At 34.9% G+C, this 24,971-nt stretch overlaps 1 protein-coding gene across 3 annotated transcripts in view; it reads left to right on the top strand.

The window, feature by feature from the left end:
* The window catches only part of ube4b (ubiquitination factor E4B, UFD2 homolog (S. cerevisiae)), a 46,393-nt gene that overhangs the window by 17,195 nt on the left and 4,227 nt on the right, over window positions 1-24,971 (top strand). For all 3 annotated transcript variants that reach the window (NM_194362.2, XM_068216660.1, XM_021469719.2), the window contains 19 exons: window positions 3,439-3,580; window positions 4,492-4,592; window positions 5,366-5,480; window positions 10,296-10,379; window positions 10,579-10,635; window positions 10,722-10,838; window positions 10,949-11,047; window positions 11,685-11,798; window positions 12,750-12,948; window positions 13,044-13,182; window positions 16,368-16,467; window positions 16,688-16,815; window positions 16,897-16,995; window positions 19,688-19,923; window positions 20,009-20,135; window positions 21,453-21,597; window positions 21,835-21,969; window positions 24,082-24,273; window positions 24,355-24,529. In NM_194362.2, coding sequence (NP_919343.2) covers window positions 3,439-3,580; window positions 4,492-4,592; window positions 5,366-5,480; window positions 10,296-10,379; window positions 10,579-10,635; window positions 10,722-10,838; window positions 10,949-11,047; window positions 11,685-11,798; window positions 12,750-12,948; window positions 13,044-13,182; window positions 16,368-16,467; window positions 16,688-16,815; window positions 16,897-16,995; window positions 19,688-19,923; window positions 20,009-20,135; window positions 21,453-21,597; window positions 21,835-21,969; window positions 24,082-24,273; window positions 24,355-24,529 — 2,504 coding nt within the window. The remainder of the gene's footprint in view (window positions 1-3,438; window positions 3,581-4,491; window positions 4,593-5,365; window positions 5,481-10,295; window positions 10,380-10,578; window positions 10,636-10,721; window positions 10,839-10,948; window positions 11,048-11,684; window positions 11,799-12,749; window positions 12,949-13,043; window positions 13,183-16,367; window positions 16,468-16,687; window positions 16,816-16,896; window positions 16,996-19,687; window positions 19,924-20,008; window positions 20,136-21,452; window positions 21,598-21,834; window positions 21,970-24,081; window positions 24,274-24,354; window positions 24,530-24,971) is intronic.

Below are 24,971 nucleotides of genomic sequence, written 5' to 3'. Positions count from 1 at the left end.
CGTCAGACTGACAAAATCAGCATTTCTCTCGCTTCTCTCTGGACAGAGCTTCGCTGTCGGCTCAAAAAATGTGTCCAGTGCGCAAAGATTTTTTTTAGTGGCATTCAGCTCACAGCAGAAATGTGAGCCTGCAGACCTTTAAACTCCCACACAGGACGTGTGAGCTGGATGACGGTGGTGTTGGTGAAGGACTGATTGTTAGGCGTTGGGATAATGCTAGCTGACTGACTGTAACAGGACTAATGAGAGCCAGAAGCCTGCTGTGAAGTGTTGTCTCACCCTAGAGTTCACTAATGCATGCTGTCTCATGACCAAAGACCTGCAGGGGGAACAAGGATATTACAGACCTGCTTTTTCTTGTTCTCTTGGCATCATTTAAGGACCTCATTGAAACAATTTTTATGCCATTAATATTGGGTTATAAAGAAGTTTTGGGAACACGTTATTTTAGGTATTATCTACTGGCTTATTACCTGCCTATTAATAAGATATTAACTGTTCATAAGCTATTATAAGGTATGATCTTATTCTCATCTTTTTTATATGTTCATATTTAAATGTTAATGTTATTACTTTAAGGCATTAGTAATATAATTTGTCTGTTAAAGTATTTGAATATTTATATTATAATTACAATTGAAGAGTTCAGATGCAAAACCCTCTAAATCCATCAGACCTCTTTTTTTTGTAAATGAGCATTTTCCATCAGGTTCCTATAATTAGGTTCAAAAATTTCATTTCATATATGATGAAAATGTTACTAGCTGGTAAATTAAATAACTTTTTTTCATAAATATCACTTTAGACAATTCTTTGGTTTTTAAGAAGGTACTTTTTTTTTTTTTTTTTTTTTTTTTTTGCGTCAAAACCAGCTAAATCCGCTTGTGCTTGCCTCCACCTGGGACAAGACATTGTCATTAGTTGAAAAATCACTAAAGATGCATTAAGAAATTATTTTAACAAACATAAAATACATACTCAAACCACCTAAAATTTAAAAATAGATAGATCTGTCAAGTAAGTGGCAGTTCATTCCGCTGTGATGACCCCTGATAAACCAGGGACTAAGCAGAAGGACAATTAATGAATGAAATCTGTGAAGTAGGTGCATTAATCAATAACATTAAAATTGACAATAATTAAATCTGAACAATCTGTTGTCATTTCTGGTATTTGGGATTTGGATTTAATGGAAGTAGAGCAATGTAAACATTGTAAACTAAGCTTGGTAGATTCAGATAATGTAGTGTAAAACATTGTGAAACATCAATATCTGTGCATTGTCCATTAATATAAAAAGCTTATCAGACATATAGGTATTATGAAGTAATATAAATGATGTATAGTTTTATACATTATATTTATCTTTTAAAAATAGCTTAAATTAGCAAATAAAACACCAGGTAGGCTTACTGGGCAAAAAGGGATGCCTCTCAGACACTTTTAGAAGCTGTCACTCATTCATCCGCACTATACTCAAGGTCTTGGTCTGTTTTTCGTCTCTTGTTCATCCTCATAACATCTATGTGGGATAAAAGAACGGCATCTTCGTCCTTCGTAAAATTCAGTTGCTATTTAATGTATAATAAATCAGATTCATTCAAATTAGCGTCACTACACAAAGTTATGAATTCATGTTACACTTCCGACTGTACAGTGTGTGTTTTTTTTCTTATAATGCACAGTTTTCAGGTTAGGGATGTTTTTATTTGCCATTCCCTGACAGGACGGGCTCATCCAGTTCGCCTGACTTCATCTTTTAAAATCTGAATCTGTATACAGCAGTCTCCTCATAAAATCCGGTTTATCAGCGTGCTGCTACATTGAAAACATGATTCTATTTGCGCCTTCTGATTGGTTCTCTAGACATAGCGGCTTTTGCTGTCAAAGGCAAGTGGTGTTTAGAGGCTTTTGCCAACAAACTGTTATCTAAATGGACTGGTGCTGCGATGATTTGAAGCAAAAATATTTGTTGGAACATGTACTACGTGCCTAAAGGTTTTACTCAAGCTTCAGCTCATTTTTGGTGAAATTGGCGTTTAGTAGCTTTTGCATCTGAACCCTTCAATTCATATAATAAACTTATTATTAGCAACAAAAACAGTTTTTACCCAAAGAATGCTTTGTGTAAAAGATACAGATGACTGGAAATGGCTTTATTCCATTAGATATATGTCATTTTACTCACAGCTAATTGCTCCAGTTTGGGTTTACCAAAATAAAACCTGCTCTGGAGCAGGTTTGCCTACAGGTTGCACTAAAGCAAGTTACTGTGGTGACTAATCCTGATAAAAACCTTTTTGAGCCCAAAGACTCGAGAGTTTGCTCAAACCACACGTGAGCTTACTGACTTTGAACAAGGTAACAGGCCTTTGAGGAGAATGCTGATCATCGATCAATTCACCATGGGAAATAGTGACAATATTTAGTTGAGTCTGATGTATTTAACACGTTGTATCTTCCTAAGTTCATAACTGACATGTCACAGGTATATTTTTCATCTGTAAATGATAGAAAGTAAAGCAGTCGGCGCAATAGCCTAGTGATTAGCAAGCCAACATATGGTGCAGTAGCATGTCAGGGCGTCCCGAGTTCAAATCCTAGCTTGTGGACATATCCCTATCCTACCCCCTTCTCTATCCAACTTTGCTACCTGTCTCAATATTGTCCTAATAAAGGCAAAAAGGCCAAAACTAAATCTTGACTAAATGTGGTCAAATTTAGTCTTTTTCAATATTTGTTTTCTTTTTTCTTTAGTTATTTTCTTTTTTGTGTCATTTTCATGCTTTAAAGGGCAGTTTAAGATAGTAATGTTTTGATATAATATTATATATATATATATATATATATATATATATATATATATATATATATATATATATATATATATATATATATATATATATATATAATAATTTATTATTATTTTTTTTTAAAACCTCAAAAAAAAAAAAATGTATTCGACCCTGGTCCTGGTCATCAGTATTTATTTTTTTTTTTGTAAACTATTACACACTGTAATAACCAATTATAGGTTTTATCATTATAATCACATAAAGTCTTTTTTTTTATTGTGAGAACACTTTTTACCAGTATATTGCCAGCAATAATATATTGCCCATCCCTATTGTTATAAAAGTAGCGCATGTGAGTGAGTCAGGGGTAATATCAACTGCAGTCTTATTAACAAACACTGCTTGCGTTATGCAATTTAAAGTTATTCACTCCAAAATGGTAATAAACCTTAACTTTATCGTTTTTCTAAAAACAACCATTCTGAAAGCTTAGTGTCTAGAGAAGAATTCTGAATCATAAGTAATTTCCCTGGTTGGCTGTAGCTCTGTGGTTTTGGTTATTTACTCAGTTTGGGTTTCCATCTCCACTCTACAAGCTGCTTTATTGCGTGAGGGTTTATTTTTCTCTCTCTTCTCTTTCTAGCCTGGGTGCATCTGCAGGAGGGATGGCTGGTGACTCAGGTAGTGACCGCTTTACCATAGAGTCCTGTAAAGAGACGGAGATGCTCAACTACCTCATCGAGCGCTTTGACAGCGTGGGGATGGAGGAGAGAAAGGCCCCAAAGGTAGCTCCTGACAAACATTGTGCACACATTTCTAAAGCATTAGTTCTGAATTGACATCTCATTATTGTGGCCATTAACATATTATTTACCTATGACTGAATTCAAAGTGGTTTAAAGAAACTCAGCCTTATTTTAGTGGAATGTTTGTCAAGAGGACAGGTGGAGGTGTTGAGCATGTGAAAGTGAAAGTTAAAACAGGCCATGTCACGTCTAGGGTATTTCCCTCTTGGCATGAGTTGTACATGTGGTGTTTATTCATTGTATCGGCTTGTCTATGCTAGGCAAGGGTGTGAAACATAATTAGCTTCTATTTTAAGCAATTAGGTTGTCTGCACTAAAAGCGTTTGTTGCAGCTTGTCACTTTATAAGCCACCTTTATTTGCTTTCAGCATTGTTACAATACTGCCAAATAAATCTATTTAATATATATAAACTTGTAGTTTTGATTTAATTTTTGTATACATTTTATTAAAAAAGAAAATGAAAATATTTTAAAATTGGTTTACAATTTTTTTAATGTAATGAAAAAAAAATTTATAGCTATAAATATACAAATAAAGATATATTATAATAATATTTAACTAGATTGTTTTATTATATTTTTAAATGAAAACAAATGGTTACTTAAATCATTCAAGAACATTATTATTTTATTATCATCATTATTATACACGTGCAGTTATGTAACAAATCAAACATCGAAAAGGCATTTTATTGCATTTTTTTAACATCGGTTAAAATTCAACTTAATTCCTGATCATTTAAGCATCAAGCTAAGGTGGTGTTTTTTTTGGTTTTTTGATTGTTCGGTAAATATTCTGAAATTTTGCATCAGACACATCACATAGGTTGTGACTTTTGAGTTGTTTCCTATGTAGCCACAATGTTATTCATATACCCTTCTGTTTCAGATGTGCAGCCAACCAGCTGTCAGTCAGCTGCTGAGCAACATTCGCTCCCAGTGCATTTCCCATGCTGCACTAGTGCTTCAAGGTGCCCTCACACAGCCCAGGTCAGAGACTACAGCCTTTTTAAAATCACTTCAAAACATTTTGAAGGCACTTTTACCTTAGAGCTTAGATTTTTCAAATCTTTAAAAAGAAAAATATTAGAAATTTAAATAAATAAATAATTAAATAAATATACACAAACACACACATGTATATTTTATATATATATATATATATATATATATATATATATATATATATATATATATATATATATATATATACACTGTATGTATATATGTGTGTGTGTGTGTATGTCTTGCGATCTTACTAAATTTGTGCAAGTAAACATTAATATAGATTTTTAATTTGCTCTAATCTAGCATCTTGTCTATTAAGAGATGGGCTTGAAATATAAAATAATGTCAATCAGCAGGGACGTTTTAATATAGTTTATCTCTTAATGTTTTTTGCAGCACAGTACTTCTATATGTTAGACTACAGCAGCAACACCTCATAAATAAATGTAAAAGCGGCATGTGTTTTGGGTAAATTACCTCCTAAATTAATTTTTAGCTTTGTGTAAGAATATTTTTGCTGCTTTCTCTATGTGTATTGATTAGCTTCAGGGGTAAACGTTGACACTGGTGAATAGTCACACTGTTGATGCAAATGTGCAATCTGATAAGAGGAAGAAAATCAGAATCAAGCTCCTATTCAAACCAAGTGTTAAAATGCCCAAGTTGCACTCTGAAGTCTGTCAGTTTGAATGCATACCAGCACAATACATTTTGAATGACACTGCCACCCCCTCTCTGTCTTTGCCCTCAAACAGAGCCCCTCTTCAGCCCTCCCTGCTGGTTCCCTACATGCTGTGCCGGAACCTTCCATACGGTTTCATCCAGGAGCTGGTGCGCATGACTCACCAGGAGGAGGACGTGTTCAAACAGGTGGGAGTTGCAGCAGATTATGTCGACGGGCCACACGCTGGGCCGTTTGACTTCATTATTGATGCCAAACTCCTAGGGATAGAAGGCATATTGTTGAGTGTTTCAGCTATTTGTTTGGTAACACTTTACCATAAGGTTACATTTGAGTTATGCGCATTAATTGACATGAATGGTGTTTGAGTCTTTACTAACATTTTTTTATTAGAAATGCAATGATTTACTGTTAGTTCATGTTAGCTCAGGTCATTTTAATTGTATTAACAGTAAGAACTAAATATTTTAACAATGTAGAAGTAAAGAATTTTTAGGGATTGGTTTTTTATAGGATGCAAAGCAATGTGTGCTCATGCCTCACTTGTAGAAAATTATGTTATTTTTTCATATATCTTTAATAATATACAGCTACTCGGCTAACATGAAAACGTCTGTCATATTTAAGTTCCTCTGAAAGCCCGCCCTCAAGAGGCTCTGATTGGTCAGCTAACATTATGTGCTGTGATTTTGGGAATTGCTCCATATCACCACATCACACCCCTACAAGCACAAGCTTTTGTGCTGTGTAAACACTGTCAATCAGCAGCTGTTAGCAACGTTAGCTGCCTGAATCAGACAGAAATTGAAGAGCACACAGCTGAACCTGATGTCAGCTATTTAAAATAAAATCTGACAAGTGTCTTTCACATATATTCGGGTTATGAGCATAAGTAATATAAAGTGTTCACAAATCTTTGGTGAGTTGTTATTTGAGATGTAGAACGCAGGGAAAATGGCAGTATAGAAAGACACACTGCACACGCTGCTGAAGATTGTGGGTGTTTACATCGGTTTGACTGATAAATATGAATTTGTAGCTAAATTGTTAGCAGTGCCTAACAGCATTTCCTTGTTTACGTCCTCTCTACAACATACCGTTAATGCTAGAGACTGTGCATGTAATTGATAAATTTTAACAAATAAAAATACTTACAGGTTGTGGCTGACAATCCACAGCTTCTGCTATTATGGTTAGAGGAGTTTTTAGCTGAATCCAGCAGGTTCTAGAGATTCTGGAAGCTGTGCTTTGTCAAATGCTAGAGCTATATATTTTTATAAATCTCTTCGACATAATTAAAATTAAGCTGTTAGCACTTCTGTCTTTGTGTTGTGTGTGTGTATATATAATAATAAATTTTTTTTTATATATAAATATAAATATAAATACAAATACAGAAACAGAAGAAGCTCTGTGGAAATAGCAGCGTTTGAACGGCATTTTAGCTTTCTCCTTTATAACATTACCATGCCTCTTTCCATGCCGCTTTGCTGCGCAGGGTGTGCATGTGGTAAATGCATGTAACCAGAAGCCCTTATCATCTCACAAGCCCTAATGTATTTTTTTTGCAGATTCCAAACTTCGTTCACTGTAGGCTTTGCTAGGCTAACTCTGTAAAAGCCAATGTCTCCCTTTGCATAGCTTTAAGTGTATTCCATTCAGAGATGTTGATAATGTTCACTCAGCTACATTACACAAGAACTAAAGTTTAAAATAAGACATCATAGTGGACCACCCCTTTAAAACTGTTTACATTTTTATTAATATAATATTTGAATTTAGTTTATTACTAAAATAAATCAAAATATACATTTTTTGAAAACTATGTAGGCTCATTAATAAATAAAAAAATAACAAAAACTTGTCAAAATTACTTAAATGTTGTATATTAAAAAGATAAAAATAATATTTATGAATTTTAAATGATTCGGCCAGGGTGCATCTAAGACCATTTATGATGTTAAAACCATTTAAAATACAAAAATTATAGGTGTGTAATGTTATCAATTCTTCCCGAACCGTCACTGTATGGGGTGACAGTTCGTTTCATGTGCTCACACAATTAGGACAGTAAGTCTAGATGTGCAGTCGCTGGAGAAGACCACAGCAGTGCAACAAGTTAGCAGCCATTCACAAAAAAAAAAAAAACACGTCTTTGCAACTGAAATGTGAGTTGCATCGCTCAGAGATGGTTCGGCCATGTTGCCGTTGTCATGTCAAACGCTTGCCCAGCCTTCATGTTCTTCTGATTGGTCCACTGCTCTGGAACTGACATTAAAGAGCATCACTGCCTGTAAAAACTCGTATTATCTTGACACTCCATCTAAAAATTTGGTACAACATGATACTCAAGTCTATCAACCGTGTTTACATAGAAAAAATCTTATGCTCACACAAGTCAGAGTCCTTTCTCTATGCGCACCCAAGACTGAACAGTTGTTCTTCACTGCATCCACTGTTATGGATGGATGTCCAGTCAGTGCTAGCATTTTTATTAAAAGAGGTTTCAGTTTTGAAGCTTACTGAATATATCCACAATTACTGTTTTTCAGTTGTTAGGAAAGGGTTGGGCTTGTAAGGTCCACCCAGTTGGCCCAATGCCGGTGTCTACTGGTGGATGAAGGTTTAATGCCTGTTCGGTCTTTCCAGTGTACAATGTTGATTTATATTAAAGTTAGCTCATATCTGACTCCAATTTAATATGAGGTGGTTTAGAATATTAATATATTTATCCTCGTTTTATCTGACTCCAATCATAAAACATTAAGAAGATTATATCAATATGTAATTTAGATAAATGTTTGAACCTTTTGTCTTCACTAGTAACTATTACATCTGTTCATTCGGGTGCTCATGTCGCTCAGAGAAATCGCCTCGGCCGAAGGCGTCCCTCACGGTCACACTCCGGTCAGTCTTGAATATTAAACAGAGGTAAATTGACTAATACTTTAGATGGCCGCTACCAGCGCGCTCGTTCTAAAATACTTTAGTTAGTCCCGCTTAGATGTACACCTTTGAGTTAAGACAATCATCATTTCTAATTAGAGGTTAGGGCATTAATATAAATGTACCCGACTACTGGACTCTATAGTAACTTTGGTTTTCACCAAGCCCATGGTTTCCCATATGAACTTAATTTAGAATAATATTACCTTCAAACAAAGGTCGGGTACCCAATCTAGGTTAGTCGTGCAACACCTTGTTGACCTAGACGGAAGTTATCGCCCTTTCCACCCAAGTACACAAGAATCAATATCAAGAGTCAGCCGGATCCCTAAAACACAATTAGTGTGCCCAATGCTCCATCTCAATTGGATTTTAGTCCGTCTACTGACCTGACGCAAGACGTGCGGAAACAAGGATACAGCGTAATCTACTTGAATTAATAATTACAGAGTGAGCAAAATATGGTCAAACATTACAATTTATTAGTCAGGTAAATGTATTATGCCAATTCAATCAGTCAATTCATAAATGATCAATACAAAACATCAAATTATCAAAGATAAATCCAAGATGAAAAGATGCATACCTGACCTTTTACATAACGTGTAAATTTTACATAACATGGAGCCTAGCCTAGGCTCCATGTTATGGGCTGATCTGGGTAGGCAGAATCGCGCTGAGTTTTTCTCAAACCTTGCCTTAAATAATCCAAGAATTCCCTCAAGGAAGGGGGTGTGTGTAAAAAGTCACACCCTTTACAGTGGTTCAAAAGATGCCTGAAGTTATATATTTATTGTGTTGATTATATCTATTTCTGAGAGAATGAGACCATTGTACCAATCGCACTAAGACATTTCAAATGATATCAAACATGATGGTTAAAGTCAGTTTGGTTAATTCTAGAACATTCAAACATTGAAATGACCATATGCGTGAGTTGGGGGGATGAAGCTGAGTTTTCAGCATACTCAGATGCAAATGCAGCAGGAACTGTTTTTTCACGCATTCCCCCCTGGTGGGTTGTGGAGTCCATTGGCCCTGTCTTCAGCTCATGTTTTGAATTGTCAAAGACATCAAAAATATTTGTAGTAAAACAATTCTTACAGGCTTAATCTTTGAAAGTTTATTACGCAGTCTGTTTTATATTTCATTGTTCTGACTATTTTGTGCTTGTGCATCACAAGCAGCTTTCCAGTTAATCATTCATTCATTCATTTTCGCCTTAGTCCATTTATTAATCAGAAGTCGCCACAGTGGAATGAATCGCCAATTTACCCCGCATATGTTTTACCCAGTGCATGCCCTTCCAGCTGCAACCCATTACTGGGAAACACCCATACACTAATTCACACACACTAGGGACAATTAAGCTTACCTAATTTACCCACAGCACATGTCTTTAGACTTGTGTTGGAAACCAAAGCACCTGGAAGAAACCCACGCAAACACGGGGAGAACATGCAAACTCCACATAGAAATGCCAACTGACCCATCCGAGGCCCGAACATGCGACCTTCTTGCCGTGAGGCAACATCGCTACCCACTGCTCCATCGCACCGCCCCCAATTATAATCAATATTTCTATTTCAAATAAAACGCTATTGTTTAGAAATGCACATTTACCAAAACCCCTAAAATAAACTGTTACGGTTTCCACCAAATACTAAGCAGCGTAACTTTAAAATAGAAAGAAATGTTTCTTGAATATGAAACTAGAATATTAGAATGATTTCTGAAAGATCATATGACACTAAACAATGCGGTAATGGCTGTTTCAACACTAGAATAAATTAAAATTGTAAATATATTTAAATAGAGAAGCATCATTGCAAAAATATTTCACTAATTATTGTATATTTAAATATTCTTGTATAAATGTATCCTTCATGAGTGTAAACAACCTCTTTTGTATTAAAAATCCTCACTGGTTGGGTGGTAGTGTATGCCATTTAAAATGATCTGTAACTATTGAAGATTAGAAGAATAGACAAGAAGCTTGTTTACTTTAGATAAATGCAGTTTCATCCTGATAATGGTCAGCATTGTTATTCTTTCAGATCTTCGTTCCCATTCTTCAAGGGCTTGCTTTAGCTGTAAAAGAATGTTCTTTTGACAGTGACAACTTCAAGTTCCCTCTGATGGTAAGAATCTGCTTGTTGTTCTTTTAAAGGCCTAATATAGACAACATTATCACCACAAAAACTCTTAATGTATATGCCACTACAGTTAGATTTATCTGATATTTAGCACATTTTATACCCTAAAAAAATCTACTCTAAATTTGTCACAGACCTCAGATTCTTATTTAATGTCCATGAACAATATGATGTTATTTTCCAGGCTTTGGCCGAGCTCTGTGAAATCAAGTTCGGGAAGACTCACCCTGTATGCAATTTGGTAGGTTTTTTTCCATAGATTAAGAACTGAAGTCAGTCAGGTTATGTGGTTCACTGGTAATATTGCCTGTCTACGTGTATTTTTAGATCACCTCTCTGCCGTTGTGGTGTCCTGACCCTCTCAGTCCCGGGACAGGAAGAGAAATTCAAAGACTCTCCTTCCTCGGAGCGTTCTTCAGCCTTTCTGTGTTCGCTGAAGATGACGTAAGTCGTTTTTCTCCTTAAACAAATACGACTTGATGCAAAGCCACAGCTCCGATGAAGGATGATGGGAGGAAAGTACCTTATTTAGCTGTCTGTCTGATGTTCTGTAGACTAAAGTGGGAGACAAGTACTTCTCAGGCCCTGCCATCACTATGGAGAACACGCGTGTGGTCAGCCAGTCTCTGCAGCACTATCTGGAGTCTGCCAGGGTGAGCCTTCATATCACATACTCCTCCTAGATTATTAATGAGCTGCTCCAATATTAGAAGTGTATTCTTTTTATAGAGCAGGGGTGCATGACTCTTTGTCCGCTTTTGGGTTTTGGTGATTTAGGTTTTCAACCAGACCTTTGTGTTGTTTTAGTCAATCTTTGTTGTAGTATAAATGCATTGCAATATTTTTACTTTTAAAGAAAGAAAAAATGGACATTTTTAATATACTAAATCAGATAGTGAGTCTTTTTCTAAAATAAGAGTTAGTTTAGCCAAAAATTAAATTCAAGTTTATTTTTTTAATTTAATTGAAGCGCTTTTCACAATAATTATTGTTTCAAGAACCTTTACAAAAATACTTTTTTTTTACTGTTAAAAAATAAAATTATTACTAATCACTTACTCTCTTCCTAATCCTGTGAGACTTTCACTCTCAGATTTGAACCAGAATATCCTAATTTGTGTTCCAATGATAAACGAAAGTCTCATAGGTTTGGAACAACTGGCCATTAAATTTAAACTTCTAATTCAATATATTTCCTATATGTTAAAATCCAAATTAAATATCAGCATATTTGTAAAACAAAAAACATTTGGTAATTGTATTTGTGCTGTGCTGGTGGTGTTTTTCCAGGGAGATCTGTTTAAAATCCTGCACAACATCTTGCTGAATGGAGAGACAAGGGAAGCAGCTCTGAGCTACATGGCAGCTCTTGTGAATCGTAATGTGAAGAAGGCTCAGATGCAGGTAAATCTGTTCCAGTGGGGTTCTTTCTAAATGCCATCTTACCAAGGTATTCTTGATGACCGTCTGTGCTTGAATGTGGAAAAAAAAACGGGTATCGCTACCCTCTTTTGATACGTGACCAAAATAATTGTTTGCTTGTAATAAGTTGGAAAAAAATCAACGGAGAAAAAAATTTTTCAACACATTTCTAAACATAATAGTTTTAATAACACAGTTCTAATAACTGGTTTATTTTATCTTTTCCATGATGGCAGTAAATAATATTTGACTAGATATTTTTCAAGACACCTCTATACAGCTTAAAGTGACATTAACTAAATGGCTTAACTAGGTTAATTAGGGTAACTAGGCAGGTTAGGGTAATTAGTTTACAAAACAAACCATCATTATACAATAAATTGCCTATCGAAAAAAATGGCTCAAAGGGGCTATTAATTTTTACCTTAAAATGGTGTTTAAAAAATTAAAAACAGCTTTTATTCTAGCCGAAATAAAACAAATAAGACTTTCCCCAGCAGAAAAAATATTATCAGACATACTGTGAAAAATTCCTTGCTCTGTTAAACATCATTTGAGAAATATTTAAAAAAGGATAAAAATCAAAGGGGGTTTAATAATTTTAACTTCAACTGTAATTATAAATATATTTTATTTATGCTTTTTTCATTATTAATTTAATTTCATAAAATAATCTTACTGTTTTTTTTTATCATAATTATTTATTTGCTTATATAATGATTGATTTACTATTTTTCCCTTATAGGAAGCAGTGGGTTGTGGGTAGGGAAGTGTTTATTTTAAAGTTAATGTGGTAATTAGCTGATATCATGTAATATGCAGAAAATTCAATTAAAAAACAAACAAACAATAGATTAGATCTCTTAATGGATCTAGGTCTTGCGATTTAATGAGAGCACATGATGCAATTCTATTTCTCTTTTCTTTTTTTAGACCGATGATAAGTTGGTGTCCACAGACGGCTTCATGATGAACTTCCTGTGGGTCCTGCAGCAGCTCAGTATGAAGATCAAGCTGGAAACAGTGGATCCTCTCTATATCTTCCACCCCAAATGTCGGCTGAATGTCAGCCCGGAAGAGACGCGGCTCAAAGCCACTATGGAGGAACTAAAGAGCTGGCTCACTGAGCTGCGTGAGTGTGGGCTCTGTTCTGGAACAAATAAATGACTTTAGATGCTTAGTTTGACTTCAGGCAGCCGGTTTATTGTTCCTCTAATTTTCCCACAGATGAAGACCCAACCAAGTTTTCAGAGCCCAAGTTCCCAACGGAGTGCTTTTTCTTAACGCTTCACGCACATCATCTGTCCATCCTCCCATGCTGTCGGCGCTACATAAGGAGACTGAGGGCCATCAGGGATCTGAACAGGTGCTTCACACAGATTCACTCATAAAAACAACCAAACAACATTTGCTAACTTAACCATATATGGTTATAATCAATTAAAGTGTTGTCATTGTACCAAATGGCAGTAAAATATCAGTCTTTGCAGTACAAATGTTCTCCCTTTGCAAGATCTCCATGCTTTTATTCAATTCAAGTTCATTTTTATAGTGCTTTTTTTTACAATAATTAATGTTTTAAAGCAGCTTCACAAAGTGCACATTATTGCAAGTCCTCCAGTTGACATCATCATAGTATATTTTATTCAACTGTTTAAAACTGTAAATATTAACGTTAGCATATAACAGTTGCAGGTCGAGTATGGAGCAGTCATTCATTTTGTCCTTCGGGAAATTGAATCTTAATAGTTGCTAGAAAATGGAGGATGTGTAAATCATGGAAACTTTAATTTTGGGTGAACTATACCTTTATAGATGGACCCTTTGTGATTTTCAAGGTTGTGAATTGACTACATGCATTTTACATGAGCCACTTGTTCAAATGAATACGTTTTTGAAATGTGGAATTTGTACACAAAAACTGTATTCATGATTGTACAGACCGTTCCACTAATCATAGATTTGCAGCAAGAAAACCACAACAAGAAACTTTAAGAACTCCACTTTCATGAAGCACTGCAGTTTAATTAAAGGCACAATATATAATTTTAACCTGTAGAGGGCGCATATTTATGACAAACAAAGGCGTAGTTTGATGATGCAGTGACTGAGTGTGAAATCATTATATCCAATGGTGCTCATGCAAAAACATGTTTATGGATGAGCAAAAATATTTGACACCTTATTCTCGTGGTAGTATGAAGTTAGAGTAAGCCTGAAAGCTGTAAAAGTGAAATGAGAGCGTTGAAGTAATTGCTAAAAAGAGATGAGCGTGACATGGCACAAAAGCAACAGAGCTTTTATTATACCATAGTGGACTGCTTCAGATTCTTTCTCTAATGGTCACATTGAGAAAAAGCAGCGCTGTTTTATCATACTAAATACATTTTAAGCTTCCGTTTTAACGCTGCTCTGTACAGTCTAATATAACACAACATATGAAAGAAGCATCTTTAATATTGTTTTCAATAAAACAAATCTAACCAGAAATTGAGGGCATGTGATGTCATAAGTATGGCGACACAGGAGGACACAGGTCCTATCACTAGTTAAACTGCTTATTTCTCTGAATTTGAATATTCTTTTAAAAATTTGGGATAATGCAAGCGCATTAGTCAGGAAAATATATAACACTGTTCTGTTTTAAATTTATATTAATAATATTAATAATAATATATATAATAATATTATATATATATATGAGCCATTCCAGCGTTATGGATGTAACATTTGCAGTAAAAACTCAAAACATAAATTCACATAGAAAGTATATGTTAATATTATATTTAAACATCTGTTTATATTTTCCAGAACAAGTTGCCACAGAGTTATGGGACCAGAAAAATATCAATATGTAAACATGTTTTGTACTTTTAAATGACAAAAATACTCTGCGGTTTACAGTATACAACATACTTTGTAGAAAGTCTGTAAATTAAACTACACAACCCAAAAGAAACAATGATAATCAAAAGGATACAAGTTGGCTTTCTATAAAACAAAAATGATTGGTTTTATTTAATTAAATATTTTCACTTTTATGTGGAAAGTGTTATGGATGTGACATCTCTCAGTTATGGATGTGACCGATGTGAAATAGCCACTTGTGTGACTTTGGTAAATCAAATAGAATAGTTTGAAAACACTGACAGATGCATTTTTGAGTATTTCTATAGTATTGTAAAATACTTGCTTACCTAAAAAACCCAGAAACAGTTTCCGTATTTTGGTACAAACTGAATTTTTTTCATGCCAAGGTTGACATTGGAATTGAATTATCATATATATTTTAATGAAAAAAATCTTCCATATTGTGCCTTTAAGATTGTTTCCCTATGCTTTCTACAAACTTAATTATTTGTATTATTATTAGTACTAAATTCAAAGTATGTCATTTCTACTGATGAAACAAACAACACTCAATCATGCTTTATGTTCAATCCACTTAAATTTGTAAAAACAATTAAGTTAACGTAATCGATTTGTGCTGGGACAACATGAAGGAATTGTGTGGAACTCAGCATTTTCTGCTTTAAATTATTACTTTTGCATTTCTCTATTTTTAATTAGATTTTTGTAGTTTTTTTTTTAAGTGGTTTAGTTCATGGATTTGCACCTTTGGGGTTTTGTGGCAAATGTTCAAGGCTTTCATTTTTATGACGAGCGCTTTTTATATTTAATTTATTTATGGACTACAATGCTCAGCACTGGAAAACATGTACATAGAAAGCTTAACAGAACACTCACACAACAAATATGCATAAGAATGAGTTATAAAACAGTCGTCTTACAACTGGTACTGGTTTAACCCAGTGCTCAATACTGCTGGCACTGCAGAAATGCTAGTTCTGCTGCATTTTTAAATCTCAAGTACTGATTTGGTACTAAAATGCTTTTATTACCTTTAACAGCCCTTTTTGATGTGCAAAGAGTACATGGTGAAATCTCAGGATATTGTGAACTCTAAATTGTAAACAGATCAGACACCTTAGTTCTGCATAATTCCACAGCATTGAGACCACACACATTTTGCGTCTTTACTGCAATCGAAATAATGGATCAGTAAGCTAGAAGATAAAGGCTAGTTAAGGTGATCCTCAAAGTGGAACATCTTGTATTAGTCTTCACTTATGTCAGATAGCCCATCATAGATATGATGTGCTCTGTCATGCATCGTGAAAAAGCTTTTAATCTCTTTCTGATGAGACTGGCTAATCCTGTCCTGTCCTGGTGCCTCTTGCAGAAGGTGTTTTCTTGCAGCTCTAAAGTCATCTTAGCCCATAATATCAGCTTATGTGTTAGTGCTGCATCAGTGGCAGAGATTCAAGTCCTTCACATTCAGCTTGTAAGGTTGCTCGCATTGTTTATTTGCCTCATGATGCCCGATAGAGCTGAGCCGCAGCGACCCCTGTTGTTAGAAAAAGGTATAACGTTAAGATTATAGGCCAGTAAAATTCTCTGTGGAAGGTTTTTTTTTTTTTTTTTTTTTTAAGCTGTCAAGAGAAGTAATTTGCACAAGACTGAATATGTGTGTGTGTGTGTGTTTTGCAGAACTGTAGAGGAGCTGAAGAACAGTGAGAACCAGTGGAAGGATTCCCCGTTGGCTGGTCGTCATCGGGAGATGCTTAAGAGATGTAAAACACAGCTCAAGGTGTGTTTTAGATTTTTCCATATTTACACATTTATTTATTTGAGTCCAATATTTAAGGTATGAATAAATAGAATATTTTCTGCAATAATAAGTAATATTAACACGTAATATAACATGTATATAATTCATTTAACGAGTGAATTTAAATATTTCTATTATACTTATCAGAGTAAGTAAATAGTGTAGTGTTTTATTGTCGTCTCATTGTTTGTGTGAACAGAAACTGGTGCGCTCTAAAGCGTGTGCAGATGCAGGGCTGCTGGATGAGAACCTCCTCCGCAGATGTCTGCAGTTCTTCAGTATGGTCATCCAGCTCATCCTGCGTATGGTGGAGCCTGCCTTCCCACAGTCAGTTCATCTGACCTCTCCCATTTATTATACACTTACTCTTCGAGATGTTCTGATTTCCTGACTTTTATCCTCTTGCAGTGTATCCCTGCCTCTGAATCCAGAAATCCCCAAAAGCTTTGCAGCACTGCCCGAGTTTTACATTGAAGATGTGGCTGAGTTCATGCTTTTTATTGTGCAGTAAGTTTATATACACTTCTTTTTTTTTAAGTGTACGTCATGTAAAATCACTGTTTGTGAATATACAAGGTCTATAAAGCTTCAAAGATCAAAGTGCACTATTAACTTTTTTTTAAAGAATGACCTGCCTGTAATGAGATTTATTACTAGAACTGAAATTATCAGTTATTTCAGTCTTCCTACACCAACTCCATATGTTTGTTACAAATTAGCATAATGCATGCATGAATGACTGATTAACCTGCTGCTGCTACTTTTATATGGTATCACAATAAATAGCAAAAATAAATGTGAACGATATGACCAGATGTTTGACAGGACACGTAAATAACCAACAGAGCTATTCTGTTAAAGAGGAAGCAGTATGTCCCAAAGCTTGCATACTCCTTCTGTTACACACTTTATATTATGTACTTTTGTCCTCACAACTTTTAAAACATAATATTCATTCATTCATTTTCTTTTCGGCTTAGTGCCTTTATTAATCGGGGGTCACCACAGCAGAACGAACCGCCAACTTATCCAGCATATGGCATCGGATGCCCTTTGTTGGAGTATGTCTCTCTATTCCATGCGTGAGGAGAAATTGTTCAATGCTTAAAAGATTAGTAATTTATTGAATACAAATGAGTAATTCGATGCTCAGAGCTCTGGGCATACACCAAAGATAGTCTAGCTGTTATACAATGCTAACCGGGACTAACGTCAGGTGCTCTGCACTTGCCCGGTGTCTAGAAACCCAGTTTTATAGACAGAAGGAGTAAAGAGGGGTGAGTTCCGGGCTGCTCCTCTGCAAATTTGGTATTTCCTCCTTCACCATTCTCTTTCTGCACAGAAGATTTGTATAGTTAATTGCACCTTTCACATATTTCATAACTCTTGACAACCATACCCTTCTTGTGACCTTGCACATCTTTTTTGGTAGAGAGGAAGTCTGGACCAAGGCCCACCTCTTGCAATATCTTGCAGCCAATTTCCCTTGTCAGCAGAACTTTGAACAAGATGTTCCAGTACATGACCCCATAATAAAAGAAGAAGTTTAGTTAGTATAACATATCACATAACGAGAAAAAGATTGGTTAATCAGTTGCTAGTCAAAACCTTTTTTCTAATGAACACAATCAATGTATTCGTGTATTAGTCTATTAATCCATGATTTATATATGTTCCAAAAAATATGAAGAGATTTAATGTGAGTAACATAAGGTGTATATAAGATTTTCTTTAGTTTTCCTCCAATACCTTCCAGCTGCACCCCATCACTGGAAAACATCCACACACCCTCGTTCACACACATACACTACTGCCAATTTAGCTTACCCAATTTACCTATACATAGGCAAATTTGTACGTAAATTCTGTCTTAATGTTGGGATCAGTAGGAATGGAATGCTAAGACTCGCTATTAACCTTGTTATTTTGCTACTTAAAGGGATAGTTTACCCAAAAATGAAAATAAAGGCCCTGGTACACTATACGAAATCAAAGAACAAACTCAAATGATGTAATTTTGAACAAAATCTGGCCAAAACAAAGTTCTTTTTGAGTTAATATCAGCAGGTTGAAACAGCTCACCAAAACCAACTTTTGGAGGAGTTTGTTTTGACTCCTCAACATTTTTGAGCTGCCATTGGTCCGTGATGATTGCACAATCATTATGTGTGAACTCGGGGAACTTTGCCTTCTTTGACGTGGAAGTTTCTCATTTAACAGCGGTCAGACAGTAGTACAGCATCCAAAACAACACTAGCCACATGAATACACTGGAGAGTTGAGTAGCAAAGTTGGTAGAGATGTATCCGTTAGGGGTGTAGAAATGAATTATTTATTTGTTGCACAGCAAATCAGACATGGACGATTTGGTATCGGTTCAGTAATAATCATAATCAGTTAATACATACTGACGTCATTTATCTCATATGTGCTATGTCACGGTAGCATACTATGGCGAGGGAGTCGAGTGCGAGTAATTAAATGCTCCAACTACTTACCAATTAGACAACTGTGCACAATTCACTGTTTGTAAGTTTGCTGGGGCATTTATTCACTGACACTGAAGGTAGTTGTGTCTGTTCTTCAGTGCCCGTGTCAAGTACTCTGTGAACAGCGGTGATAGTTTGAAACAATCACAGCTTTTTCTGTTGAGTGTGTGAGCACAATGGCCAATCACAGGTGTTTAAGAACTTGCTTGACAGCGCTCAAAAAGCTTGACATTAACTTGATATTATCACTTGATATAAATTTTGTCTATTTGTCCTAAATGTTTCTGTTGACTTTTTTGTTTGTACTTACAAAGTTTTGTTTGATACATTCAAGTTTTCTTTGAGCAGGTAAAATTAAAGGTACAGTTCATATACCTGACAGCTTGTATTTAAAGACAAAATTATATTCTTGTGTTGTGAAGTGAAATTTAAATTTATGGATGAAAAGCATCGTCAATGCACTTAGAAATCAAATCGAACTGATGACATGATAACCATAAGCGAGCTGAACAGTGGGTTTAGTCATACTACTACATAATAAAGTTGCACATTCCAGCTATTTTTAAACCATTTTTTCACTTCTGTAACTTACACTGTGTGTATATATAGCAAGATGACCTCTTTTATGATAAAAGAATTTAGATTTCTCATATAATGAGCTCTTTGAAGTAGCATTATAGGGCCTGAAATATGATGTTTCTTTCTCCCAGGTACTTTCCGCAGGTTCTCTATGAGCCGTGCACTGAAGACATTGTGACCTTCCTGATAGTCTTCATTTGCAGTCAGAATTATATAAAGAACCCATACTTAATTGCCAAGCTGGTGGAGGTGTTGTTCGTCACCAACCCTGCGGTACAGCCGCGCACTCAGCGTTTCTTCGAGATGTTGGAGAACCACCCGCTGTCTGTCAATCAGCTTGTGCCCGCCCTTATGAAATTCTACACAGGTGAAAGGGGCACACAAGTATTTGCAGAGCTCTTCAGAGCATTTTAATCTAGTTATTGCTGAATTATTGTATTTGTTTTTCCTAGATGTGGAGCACACTGGAGCCACAAGCGAGTTCTATGACAAGTTCACCATTCGCTATCACATCAGCACCATTTTCAAAAGCCTCTGGCAAAACATTAACCACCAAGGCACTTTCCTGGAGGAGTTCAAGTGAGTTTGTAATTTATTTCTGAGAACACTATGTCATGGTGATTTACTCATAACCTCCATATTGATTAATTGACTGAAGTGAAGTTTGCAATTAAAGTATAGTTTATACTGTAAAACAACAAATCATTTTTTGCCAAATTATATCTATTAACATTTTGTGCAGATACTAAATCATATACATACAAAAATAAGTATTAACATTGATCTGTTTTTAATCCCAAGCCAATCTCCCATATCATTCCAACCAGACTACACAACCAAGAACATTTAAATGTAAATAAATTATAAAAATAAAATAATGTAGTTATTAAATAATACAGTAAATGAATAAAACATTATTCCTCTTCTGCTTCAAAATCAATAATATGAGTATAATTCAACAAAGGTTTCCATGTTTTATAAAAAAGTTTTTAAAGACCCTCTTAATAAAAATACTTTTTTTCCAGCTTTAAGCAAAAAATTAATAATTTTATGCATGTATCATATGAAGTGGAGATGTTTGTTTTCACTCAAAAAACAAATCAATTTGGCTTGAAAGGAATTCTGAACAGTGCTAAGTAACTGCTGTTTGGACTGGCTGATATGTTAAAGGATTTTCAAAAGAATCAAATATTTTAGACTAAAACTCCGTCAATCCTGGACAAGACTAAAACACATGAGTGTGATTTGCTGGAGATTGTTGACACCTATTATAAGTATTACTTCTTTCTGAGAACAATTTTTTTTTTTTCATGTATTATTTTTATGTATTTTTTATTTTAGATTTATGACTGGCTCATTACACGTTTACTGCCACCTAGTGGCAGTTTAAGTTTCCTAGTTAGACAAATTTATTAGACAAATACTTCAAATAAAAAAACTAAATGTTTATATAAAAACAAAATATAAAGGGATAATTTATAAGCTTTATAGTAATTGATACTAAACTTACTTTTGTGTTTTAAATTAATTTGTATAATTTTTTTTGAAAGCACTTATTGAACAATAAAAAAGTCTACTTTTTTATTTACAAAAAAAAGCCAAGAATCTTTTGTGGGAGATTTTTTTTATTGAATTTAATAAAAGAAAAATTTAATATTTTTTTTTATTTAATTGAATATTATAAAATATATACATTATATTATTATGGTCACATTAGTATAGACCACTAATTGGAGAAATAAAAAATAAATGTTTACATGTTTAGTCATTTTATTTGTTTTACGTTATATTTATATTATTTATCTGTTATGTTGTTTTCCCTATTGTTGTTATTATATTAACAATTGTTTTTGTTACAAGTTAATCGTACCTTTTCTTCTTTTGTTCATTCCGCAGCTCCGGTAAACAGTTTGTGCGCTACATCAACATGTTAATAAATGACACAACGTTTCTGCTGGACGAGAGTTTGGAGTCTCTGAAACGCATCCATGAGATTCAGGAGGAAATGAAGAATAAGGAGCAATGGGACTTGCTTCCCAGGGTCAGCACATCTCACCAATTCACTAATAAATCACTCACACACCCTTTTAACTGCATTATGTGTAATGGATTTAATGCATTATCTTATCCGCTATAAACCATTAGCATTAAGGCTGAAAAACAGAAGGGTGAAGTTTAAAGTGAATGAAACAACGGGAGCGTTTGTGCTTTCATGAACAATTTTTGTTCTGCGTTTCCAAATTGGATGTGATTGAATGTGAAATGTTGTGGTCTTCAGGAGCAGCAGCAGAGCAGACAGTCTCAGTTGACTCAGGATGAGCGAGTGTCACGGTCTTACCTGGCTTTAGCCACAGAAACGGTGGATATGTTTCATATCCTCACCAAACAGGTCCAGAAGCCGTTCCTCAGGCCTGTAAGTACACAGTTATGTCACATTCATATGTGCTATAAAAATTACACCTTGATGTCATGTGTGCAGACAATAATGTTCAAAAATGTAGAGTTAATATGATTTTTTTCATTAGTATTTTTGGAAGTTGTCTTATACATAACAGGTCTGACCCTAGGAAAACAAAAGACTGTAAAAATAATATTGTGAAATAGTAACGGTCTTTGCACGCTGAAATCTGAAATTTTCTTATGCATTTTTTTCGTATTCATATGCAAACAAACCGATGCATATTAATTAATCCATTAGGAAAAAACACAATACATTTCGGAGTCAGTTCAAGCAGTGATGCACTGTTCTCCTCTCTTCTCCAAAGTAGAAAAAGAAAGAGGAGTAGGCTACATATTGTGTTCATCCAATACTAGAAGAAGGAGAGTTCATCTCATTATCAAAAAGCTGCACTGGATTATCCCCAAATGCAAAGTTTATTTTAGGAAATGAGTGGAGTTTTGACACATTGCTTGTGATACTTCACACATTCACATACGTGAATAAATCCTGAACAGAGACTGGCATTACCTATAGACATTACAAAAGATGGTGGCCGCATTGACGTGTTGAAGCAACAAACGTCTATGAAAATGTCTATGGGCAGTCAAATGCATGGACGCACACACCAAGTGGCAGGGCAGAGGTGCGCCTACTGTCCGCCACATTCTGTCTTTATTTTATGCACCCTGTTTGTCATTAAGTTATCTAAAGCTCAAATTGTGGCATTCTGTATTTAGCTTTTCACTTGTACGGTGGCTCTGAACTGTCAAAACTTTTTCATATGCGAAAAATGGAAGCAAAAAAACAAACCCGTTTTATATTTTTTTATGACGGACAAAAGTTTCAGAGGCAGTGTGTCAATACTATTCACTCAACGTGATGTCGAATTAATTTTTTTACCTGCGAAAATTTCAATTCAGTGTATAATTATCTTAATTATTATTATTCAGTATAAACTTTGTCAGTTTTAATTAGTTTTAAAATGTTGTTCACTACTGTGATTCAGAGCTGATTATTCATTATATTCACAAGATCATTATTCTTCAGTGTCACATGATACTTAAATCATTTTTATATGCTAATTTGGTGGTCAAGAAACATTTAGTATTATTACCAATGTTCAAACAGGGTTATTATCGTTAAAAAAAACTAAAAACATGATATAACATATATTTTTGTAGATTAATTTAAAAGAAACTATACAAAATCCCTCAAATTACTCAAACTATCTAAAAAAATATAAACAGAAAATATATAAAAGAGGATACTAATTTAAGCTATTAATAAAAGCTTCCATTGCACTTCAACTTTAATAATACACACAATTTTGTTACAAGTTTGACAATTTTAGTGTTCTTCAAATATTTTTTGTGACATTATTATGCCTTTACAGTTACTTTTCATTTGTTAAATGGATCCATGATGAATTTCAACTTCAATTTATTAAACATCCAATGCTTAATAAATAAAGTTAAAATCCACTGATGACAAATGTTTAACCTAAAACACACACTACCAAACATACAAAAACATATCAACAATAGGAAGCACCTAAAAATCCAAGAATAGTGTAACAAATGTAAAATTCTTTTAGATTTGGTTAATTGACCTGATTCTGTCATGCGGTGGGCTCGTTTTTGTGATTGCTTTAGAACTTCTGATTCAGTTGCCCTTGGGAGACATGACTAGGAATAATAAACGGCAGAAAACCTTCAAATGACTTGCTGTGGTCATGACTATACATCACAAGTAGAATAGTAGAAATAATAGTTTGTAATATCAAGCAGCATGATGAGCAGTTACTAATGTCAATAGCAGTGAATGAGACCGGAAGTCTCGAGCCAAAAAGTTTTGATGGCTCCGCCCACTCATACATTAAGAATAAGGTCAATATAGAAGAAGATAATTTTCTGCGCTCTCAGGTATTTATAGTCTTCAGGGAACACTGAATCACTGCCAGTGTCAGAACATTGAGTTTTTTCAGAGGAGGCGTTAGCAAAGGCTCCTCTAATGACACTAAGAAGACAATACTATATTTATAGGCTTTGTTTGTGAGTGACTCGTGTGTTCTGTTATATTAAATAGGAACTGGGTCCTCGTCTGGCTGCCATGTTGAATTATAACCTGCAGCAGCTATGTGGGCCTAAATGTCGAGACTTGAAGGTGGAAAACCCTGAAAAATATGGTTTCGAGCCAAAAAAGCTTCTGGATCAGCTCACTGACATCTACCTGCAGCTAGACTGTCCCCGATTTGCTAAAGCCATCGCAGATGACCAGGTCTGTTTTTGGTCTGTTTCTAAAATCTTAACCGTTGTTTGTTCAATGGTTGTAACTGACTTTTTTTCTTTATGTTTTCAGCGGTCGTATAGCAGGGAGCTCTTTGAGGAGGTCATTTCCAAAATGAGAAAGGCGGGTATTAAATCCACCATCGCTATTGAGAAATTCAAGCTTCTGTTGGAGAAGGTGGAGGAGATTGTAGCCCGCAATTCTCAGTCAGAGATGGATTACAGTGACGCTCCGGATGAGTTTAAAGGTCAGTGTTCTTCATCAAAGAATTAGTTCACCCATTTACTCATCGTCTACTTGTTTCAAATCTGTTTGAGTTTCTTTTTTCTGTTGAACACCAAGAAAGATGTACTGAAGAATGTTGGAAAAAGCTGCCATTGACTTCCATAGTATTTTTTGTTCTTACTATGAATGTCAATGACTGCTTTTTTTCCCAACATTCTTCAGTATAACTTTTGTGCAGAAGAAATGCTTAAGTTTAGAACCAAATTTTTAAATATTGGGTTGCCAAAAGCATTAAGGTGCCAATCGTTACTGAAATTGAAAAAAATGTCCATTTCCTGCCAACATTTGAGCACTGTTGAGTGCATTCTTAAACACTGCTGATTGGCTGTAGTGTTTAGATGCTCAACAGAAATGACTGTGATTGGCCAAGCTAATTGTTTTTGTTGTAACGGATTATTTAATAC

The sequence above is a fragment of the Danio rerio genome, chromosome 23 (genome assembly GCF_049306965.1).
Source record: "Danio rerio strain Tuebingen ecotype United States chromosome 23, GRCz12tu, whole genome shotgun sequence".
In the NCBI taxonomy this organism is placed as follows: domain Eukaryota; kingdom Metazoa; phylum Chordata; class Actinopteri; order Cypriniformes; family Danionidae; genus Danio; species Danio rerio.
Note: the sequence above shows the minus strand (reverse complement) of the source record. Positions and strands in the feature narration are given on the sequence as shown.